This window comes from Stylophora pistillata, chromosome 4 (genome assembly GCF_964205215.1).
Source record: "Stylophora pistillata chromosome 4, jaStyPist1.2, whole genome shotgun sequence".
Lineage (NCBI taxonomy): Eukaryota > Metazoa > Cnidaria > Anthozoa > Scleractinia > Pocilloporidae > Stylophora > Stylophora pistillata.
Genome location: NC_142522.1, coordinates 13,203,230 through 13,211,652, shown reverse-complemented (window position 1 = coordinate 13,211,652; position 8,423 = coordinate 13,203,230). Strand labels below are relative to the sequence as shown.

Sequence of the window (8,423 nt, the reverse complement as noted above, 5' to 3'; positions counted from 1 at the left end):
TGACAAATCTCAATATTATGAATATTTATTTCTGTCTTTGAAGTTAGCTGTCAACATCACTGATAGTTTTTGCACTGTTCTTCCTATGAAGGTTTTTAGTTTTATCCTTCTTCCATAAAATCAGAAAAACACAAGAAAATCACAAACTTACAACAACAACAACAACAATAAAACAGATTTCTCTACAAAAAGATGATAATTCTTAATATTACAAAAGGCTGGTGTGCAAAATAAACATCGCAAAATGGTCTGACAGCCAGTGGGTTCCTGCCACCACCCAGCTTCTAATGACAACCCCACATGTGTAGTCACAAATCATAATTATTGGGAATTTGTTGTCAGAACTAACTGGCTTAGTGAGCAGCATCTCTCTACAAATATGAACACCAACAAAGCATGCTCAAAAAACAACAGAACATCTTCTATAAAATAATGACTTACCACTCTAACAAATTACTCTTTTCCCAAACTCAATGCAATTAAACAAAACTTGAGTTACCCTGTCCTGAAGGGGAAAACAGACAAACAAATAAAAATGGTAAACTAAATGGTATACTAAATGGTATTTCTACTGTTAGTCTAGGTAATCACAAGCTTGCAGGTGAGCATTCTGGAGAAGGTGTATCCAAGGACCTAGCTGTCTGCACCACCTTCTTGCTACTCTCCAACAGTGTGTCTCTGTCGTGAAAGCTGTTGCCTTGGAGACTGGAGTAGAAGGACTTGTTCGGAGGTGGGTAGTGTCTTACCAAGGAATCGTCTGTCTGACAGGGTGTATTCCTTGTAAGGTGGAGCTCTGTGTTGGTCCCCTGATGTTTCACTGGTGTCAAGTATCTGGCCATCTTCCTGGTGGATGTCTTTATCACATGATCAAAAGCTTGCCCGTTGAAACTCTGAAGCGCTTCTAGACGTGCTCTCTCCAAGCGTGTCAAGGGCTTGGATGCTGCCACAGTGGTTATACTTCTGTCTTGAGTGGGAACCTCAGGAAGACTTTCTTCTAGAATAGAATGCATTCCCTTGACAGCAATCACATGATTTGCACAAGCTCGAACCTCCTCTGTCTGGACTTCAGTGTTACAGCAATCACTGGGTATCACCTGGGAATTAGTTACTTTATCCACAGGATCACATTTTTGAAGAGACATCTCTCTCACGACATATACAGCATTAGCAATCAGTGCTGGCTCAACATTCATCTCACTACAAACTGTATCTTTCTGACTAGGATCACTTTTGTCATGTTTTACCATGGCTACTGGTTCTTTAACCTCACTCTGGACTTCCCCTTCCTCAACTGTTTCACAGTCATCAGTCATTGGTTCACCCTTTACTTCAGCTTCACTGGCCTCTTTGTTAGAGGAGCACAACTTCTCAAGGCTCAGGCCTCCAAAGCTATGAAAAGCCTCTAACTGTGAGGCTTGGACCTTGGTCAGTCTATTACTTTTGGCAGAACTTCGCCTTAGCATAGTGGCTGAACTCCTCCTTCGCAAAGATGACGACCTTCTGTTTTGTCTCCCCTTATTTAGAGATTTCTTCTTTTCTTTCATGTTTCTTTCCAAAGATCTTTTGTCAAAGCTTCTTTTAGTATTTTTCTGTGTAGTTTCTTTATTCTCAAGTCCTGAGCATTTGGTTCCTGAACTAGATCTGTGTCTCCCAACCTTGTTTTGGTCATCTTTCTTTGCAACATTTTCTGTAACTGTACCCAACGGAACATTTCCAAAAGCTTGCTGTGCTTCAAGTTTACATCGTTCTAGTCTTGTTAGTCTTCTTTTTGCAGTGACAGGGACACGTGTTTCTGTTTTGTTCTCGCTCACACTAGTTTTTCGTTTCTGGCCAAGACGAATATTCTTGAATGCTTCATTGGCTTCCTGTCTGGCTTTTTCCATTCTAGAGGACAAAAAGGTATCCAACAAATGACCACAAATAAAAGAATAGTTCAGAGGAAAAAAAAAACACCTTTGTTTTGAGATTTGGGAATCGTGCTTTGGGCTCATATTTTACCCTTAGTCTCATTTTAAGGGAAGATTAAGTCGAGTGGCCCATGCAGCCAGAACCTAACTTGGTTTCCTTAGCATGAAGCAACCAAGATATTACCCCCAGGATGGGATGTGAGTCCATCGCAATCTTAGCCCTCAGCATTTCATCCAGCTTCCCCAACAGCTCCCTAGTACCCATTTATATCCCTGGATGGCAAGAAGCACTGAGAGAGTAATGCTTTTTGCCCAAGAACTCAACACAGTGACCTGGCCTGGTCTCAAACCAGTGCACTGACCATTGAGCAACTATGATTTTATGGGAAAAAGGTCACCAAAACAGGCAGCTATGAAAATGAAGTTTGTATTTATAATGGAAGCTCTAACGAGTAGGTAATTCTACAAAGAGTGATTACCTTATTCTATATTCCAGTCTGATGCAAGTAGCACATAAGTAATCGAGTCATATTTCAAGTGGCATTAGTAATCATATTGTAGCATAGGTAGGTTAAGTGTTGGTATTGTAACAAACATGAGTTATCATATTACACTGTAAGTTGTGTTAGCAGTAGTATTTTTAGTAACATAGTGACAGAGCTTGACACTAACAGTAGCCAACTAGCCACAGACTAATAGAAATTCAGTTTTGGCCAGTGGTGTTCGACTTCCACTAGCCAGTTTGGCTAATAAACAAACTGAAATTATTGCAACATCTTAGTTGTCATGAGCCACTTGGCCAGTAAGTTGAAAAGTTAGTGTCAAGCCCTGAGTGATCATATTACAATGTAAGTAGTGTATGCACTGCATTGTAAGTAATATATTAAGTAATGTAAGTTTTAGTATCATAATTGGCCAAAAAAATAAAATAAGAAACATTTAAAAAAAATCCCAGTCTGAGTTTTTTGGAAAAGATCACTTATTCAAACCATCTGCCATTATCAAATTATGTTGCAGATGTGTCATTATATGAGCTGGATAAAGAGGGGAGGTGGTGTTTAAGGCTTCCAAAATCTTAAAATTCTTCATTGAGTTAAATCAGCTAAATTTGGCATCCAGCATGAAGCTTGGCATTTATAAATTTTTGTAGGTGCTGTTCTGTATGTATAACTAGTGAAGTTCACATCACAGTTCAATTTTAAACCAATAATTATTTGGCGTCATTCTGTGTCAGGCCACTTCTCCCTATGCCACTCAATTACAACATGATTACAGAAATGGCAAATAATTTAAAAAATGAAATTATTACTGCAACAATCAGGTTCATATGTAAAATTGACACTCAATCCTAGGCAAGGGGTCTTTTAACCAGAAAATAATGATAATGACAAAAATAAAATGGATTAGAGTGAAAAGATATACATTGCTTTCATCAAAGCCCAGGATAATTTGGATTCCCAGGATTGACTTGTAATGAAATTCTCTTTGGCATTGTTGTTACAGTTTCCAGTGAGCAGTTAAAGAGAACACAGAAAATCTGCAACCAGGGGATATTGCTTTGATAAAACACAAATTGTCAGTCTTTACCGAGTTAGCCTCTTCACACTCTCTTTTGTTGTTGCTGGGGTCTCTGCTGTTGCACTGAGTTTTGATTTAAAGCTTTCCCTTTTTACAACCAAGGAATCAAATGTGCAGTTGCCAAAGGCAGCAAGTGCCTCCAGTTTTGCTTGCTGTACCTGTTGGTGTAAAAGCAAAAAATGTTAAATTTTTCCAACCAACAGCATATCATGTACAAAAAATGTTTTAAATTGTTCTAATTGTGTACAATAAGTAAATGACACAGTGTCCAAGTGTTTCGTGAGCTGCTGGGCCCTGGATAAAAAGGTCAGGCGACAAGTCATAGCCAGGTTACAAAGAAGTGTACTTAGCAAGACACTTAGTACCTCTCTTTGCCCAGGAGTGCTAGCTAGAATATCTCTTGCAGCCAAAGCAATCATTTTCGTGAGCTGCTGGACCCTGGATAAAAAGGTAAGACGACAAGTCATAGCCAGGTTACAAAGAAGTGTACTTAAGCAAGACACTTAGTACCTCTCTTTGCCCAGGAGTGCTAGCTAGAATATCTCTTACAGTCAAAGCAATCAGGGATTATTTCTTTGATTTCCATGGCTTAGTTTTTGATTCAATGGTAATATAGTAAGGAGAAATTGGATGCTAGTTGATCTTTGGGATGAAAGGATACATTTACCTTGAATTTGTGTATGTCTTAAATAAAAAGGAATAAAACACACAAAAATTTAACTACTTCTACCTTTGTGAGTCGTTTTTCTGAGCAAAGAAGTGGAAATTCGCCTGAAAGACAACAAAGTATTGGTCGTGTTTACCCGAAACGACTTGTAGATTTAACTGCCTCTGCTTTAATAAAAGGTCTGTAATTTGCGATTTCCTATGTTGCTGCAGTTCAGATACGTCTAACATTTCTGAGCCTGTAATTAGTTAGCAGATACATCAAATCACTCGGGTGTATAGTACTACCAAGACAAACGCTGTGATTTTCGCACTTCTATGATAGTGTTAGTCATAGTTAGTAGAGGGGACTAACTATGTGCATGTTATAGTCTATTAAATACATACGTGATCTATTTTCAGTAATCACATACTATTTTCAAAGACAGCGCTGTTTATTTCGTAAAAAACATTCAAAGCGTTTCATCTTCATTGAAATATCCCTCAGAAAGTTACAAGATTCGATCTGGATAGATTACGAATGTACGATATTGGTAAACAAACATTGCTACGAGGTCGAGCGATGGAGGATGTTTTCGACAGAGATAATTACACTGTGAAAATGGTCAAGCAAAACAATACTCACCTCCTTTCATATCAACAGTTACATCAGATGCCATTCTTAGGCAAGCTACAAACCGCGACAGATTCAGAAAATTTTTAGTTGTTTATGGAAATCGTTTCCAGATAAATTTCGTTATGTATTTTGAACTTTCCCTCCAGAAAAGAGTAAGGCACATCGGGCACATGCGCATATGGAACACACATACCTTGCATTCGCGGGCTCACATGATGCCTTGGCAATTCTGCGGATCCTGCAAGTATCGCAAGAAATTAAAATGGAGTTGACGGAAAATTCGCTGAGTTTTTTCACTTTAAATCACACAAAGCATGATTCCCAATGGAGAATGACAGGAAGAGACGTTACTTTAGTCTGCGTAGCGTGTCTAGTGGAGATTTTGGAGAGTCCAAATGTCCTTCATCTTCGCAAACGCAAGGCTCTTCAGGAGATTGTTTTTCTCCTCTCGAACAATCAAAATCTCTTGGAGCTTCTCTGTCGAAATACGCGGATTGTTTCGCACCTTTGCAACACAGTAATGGATCTGTTGTCATCAGAGAACGAGCTTCTGATGAGCACAGCAGCTGAAGCACTCGATATTATCACAGTTAAGTTGCGATCTGAAAAACTTGTGGAGAAAGTTATGGAAACGTTAGAGAACCAAGTATTACGGTTAAACAATTTCAAGAAATCCTATCCTTTCGTTCTTGCCTTAGGGCGACTTTTTAAATCTATCCCGGATTTGTGTCAAGTATTCGCTAAGAATTCGTCTTCTTTGCTGGAATATTTGATTTCTAACATTGTGTTTCCTGAAGAGTCCATTAAAGTTGCGTTTCTATTCGTACTTGCACAAGTGTGCTCCAACGAAGAAGCGCTGAAGGAGTTAAATTTTCAAATCAGAGAGAAAATATACCGACAGACATGCGCCGTTATCAACTGTTCTGTTAGTCTCGATACTCAAGTTAACGCCCTTGGGGTCCTGAAATTGTTTGCTACACAGCCAGATGTGGTAATCTCCGTTTTGAAACTGCCAATCGAGGGTAAATGCGATGAACTTGAAAGTTTAAAGAAGTTGATGCTGTCACAAAACGAGGCAATCCAGACCGGAGCTATACAATTCATCACTCAAATTTTACGAAATGATCGTGAAGAAAAGTACTTTACCGGGGCCATTCTAAGATCTGGAATAGGAGAGATGCTTCTTGAAGACTTGGAATGTTCAAATGACATGATTGTGGCCTCCGTGTTCTGTTGTTTGGATCACATAGTGAGAGCTGAGGTCTTCTTCACTGAAGGCTACTCTGTTTATGGTATCGAGTCAGTAATCATCGGCGTATCAAAAGCCATCAAGTTCAAGAATCCTGAAATAATCAAGCAAGCAATTCGTGTGCTTTCCCTAATTTTATCTTTGCAATCGTCTAACGTTCAACTTTTTCCAAACGAGGAGCTTTATAGGAAATGCGCTGATGTCCTGCACCAAAGCTTAAAGTCTGCAGACCACAGGGTAACTACTCAGGCTGCAAGTGCAGTGGTGCCATTTCTAAACATCAATCATTTTCCTTCACTGATGTCGTTTGATGCTGTTGTTCCTCTTGTGCTGACTGTGATTTCCCAAGTGGAAAAATTCATGAAGCCAAGGGAACATTTTCGAAATATTCCTAAAGGTAAGCTGTTCTTTAACTTCCGTCCATATCCAAAAGACGGCTTATACCCCATTTTAGGTAAACAGTACCCAACACCAACCGTGACTCAGAGAAGCAGATTAAACCTATGACCAAAAAACGGCAACAAAAAATTGTTGACATATTGATCTTTTCAACGCCCCCTCCCCCATTAGTTCAATTTTATCTCGTGCAGCGTAATGCTCTTTAGCGAGACAAGTAACTATATGTAATCATACAGATTACAAATTTCCTTGATTGTGATTCGATTAAAAGTAAAAACCTATTTTCCACTAATTCACTTGCCAAGTTGTTATTGGACTGTTTGTTATCGGATAGTTCAACAAGCCAATCGCATTCAAAGTTGTAGTTTAAATCAACCAATCACAACCTTTGTTTCTTTAAATGAATGCAACTTTCCCTTTCATAACTTGACTATTATTCTTTTCTCGTAAACGGTTATTTTAATGGTTAACTGGTAATAAACTCATGGTAAACAAATCGGACTCCTGTTGCATGGTCGTTCAATTTTTTATCACTCATATGTTTACAGACCGAATTGGACTCCAGGAAATACAATGACCATTACTGATTCCACCATTTTCGAAAAACATTGACTGCCTGACCCTTCCTTGCCTTTAAACAATTCCCAAACAACTTTGACCGCCGCTCCACCTAAACATTTCTCGCTGTTGTTTATTTATTAGGAGCATTTGAAGCACTTCTGGGTGCTTTGTGGGAGGTTATCAAGAAGGCTTTACAGTTTGTGCAAGAGTTCCGGACAGGAAAACCGTCGTACGCAACCCTGCTGACAAGAAATGAATCAACAATTGCAAATGAGAATGAAAGACTTGAGCAGTTTCTAGATTCTTTGTGGAAAGCTATCGATCAGACATGTGTACCGGCCTTGATGCTGAACTACGAATCCATTGAATGTCCGGCAGTGTTTGAAAACTTTTTTGAGATTCTCTCTCTCTCGGTGTCTTCACTGAATACTTACAGGGACGTTTTTGCAAAGAAGCTAGCATCAAGTTCTTTTGTGCGACTGTCCTTAGAGATCAGAGACAAGTTTTGTAGAAGTCCAGGAAGCAAAGAGCTGAAAGATGTGTCAGCACATTTCTTGACAGACCTGTGCCTTGCACTTGCTGATTGTTGCGATACCACTCAGCTAAAGGAAGTGATCCAGATAAGCAATATTGCTGGTATCCATTCATTGAATACTTGCCTAAACTTGCTTACACAATGCTCAGTAAGACAGTCTGCCACTACAGAGATCACAGACATCTTTCTCTTCAATTCCCAGTGCGCTTGTATTGAACTGATATATGTGGCATTAGCTCATGGCGATAAGATGGTCTCCACTGGAAACCTCGCGACTAGCTTGCACAAGTACATAATGCTGCTTTCTGATGTCAGCATTCTGCCTCGTGTCACACAGAAACACTTGCTGTATCTCTGGATTGCATCCTACAGCAGGCTGAGTACACTGACACTGTCAGCTAACGTCATGGAGAGCATGGAGGTTGCTCAAAAGATTATAGAGCAGCATTTGATGAATTTGACACCAAACGAATTTGAGTCAATCCACATTCATGAAGTTCTCTTTCTTTCCTGGATATTTTCTCGAGAACCTTTAGCGCGTGCTTTGGGGCGACAGGCTTTGATTTTTTTTCTCACAAACGAAGAAACAAAGAATTGTTCCACAGACGAGGAACTCCAGCAACTTTTAACCACAAACGATCGGTGTTTTCAAGCGTTTGTCTCACTTGTAGATCATGACATGGAGGCCATTGTTAGTCGAGTGGGGATCATTGTAGAAGCCCTGATGTCTGAAAAGTCAAAGTCTAGCCCAACCAAGTTAAGTGCACCCCACCTAAATTCAAAAGCAATCCAATTGACAAGCATTTTCCACAAGATTTTTTTAAGCCATAAGTACCACCCCCTTAAGGACCATTGTATTTTTGCCATGCTGAAAGTGATGACAGCAGTACAGATGCATATCAATCTGGCATT

At 39.5% G+C, this 8,423-nt stretch overlaps 2 protein-coding genes across 3 annotated transcripts in view; one reads left to right on the top strand and one right to left on the bottom strand.

Annotated features, from left to right (window-relative positions):
- Positions 1 to 4,920, bottom strand: LOC111329644 (uncharacterized). 2 transcript variants are annotated; one of them, XM_022934391.2, is made up of 5 exons: positions 4,777 to 4,875; positions 4,216 to 4,256; positions 3,851 to 3,923; positions 3,495 to 3,643; positions 1 to 1,884 (listed from the first exon to the last, which is right to left on the bottom strand). In XM_022934391.2, the coding sequence occupies exons 3-5, from the start codon at positions 3,902 to 3,904 to the stop codon at positions 588 to 590; spliced, it is 1,500 nt and encodes a 499-aa protein (XP_022790126.2). In that variant the 5' UTR covers positions 3,905 to 3,923; positions 4,216 to 4,256; positions 4,777 to 4,875; the 3' UTR covers positions 1 to 587. The 2 variants fall into 2 exon arrangements, with proteins under 2 accessions (XP_022790126.2, XP_022790125.2); XM_022934390.2 differs by lacking the exon at positions 3,851 to 3,923 and having other exon boundaries at positions 4,777 to 4,920.
- Positions 4,921 to 5,002: 82 nt separating this feature from the next.
- Positions 5,003 to 8,423, top strand: part of LOC111329666 (meiosis inhibitor protein 1) — a 6,614-nt gene continuing 3,193 nt past the window's right edge. The window contains exons 1-2 of the mRNA XM_022934426.2: positions 5,003 to 6,413; positions 7,118 to 8,423. The exon at positions 7,118 to 8,423 is cut by the window's right edge and continues 3,193 nt beyond it. Coding sequence (XP_022790161.2) covers positions 5,030 to 6,413; positions 7,118 to 8,423 — 2,690 coding nt within the window. The 5' untranslated portion in view covers positions 5,003 to 5,029. The remainder of the gene's footprint in view (positions 6,414 to 7,117) is intronic.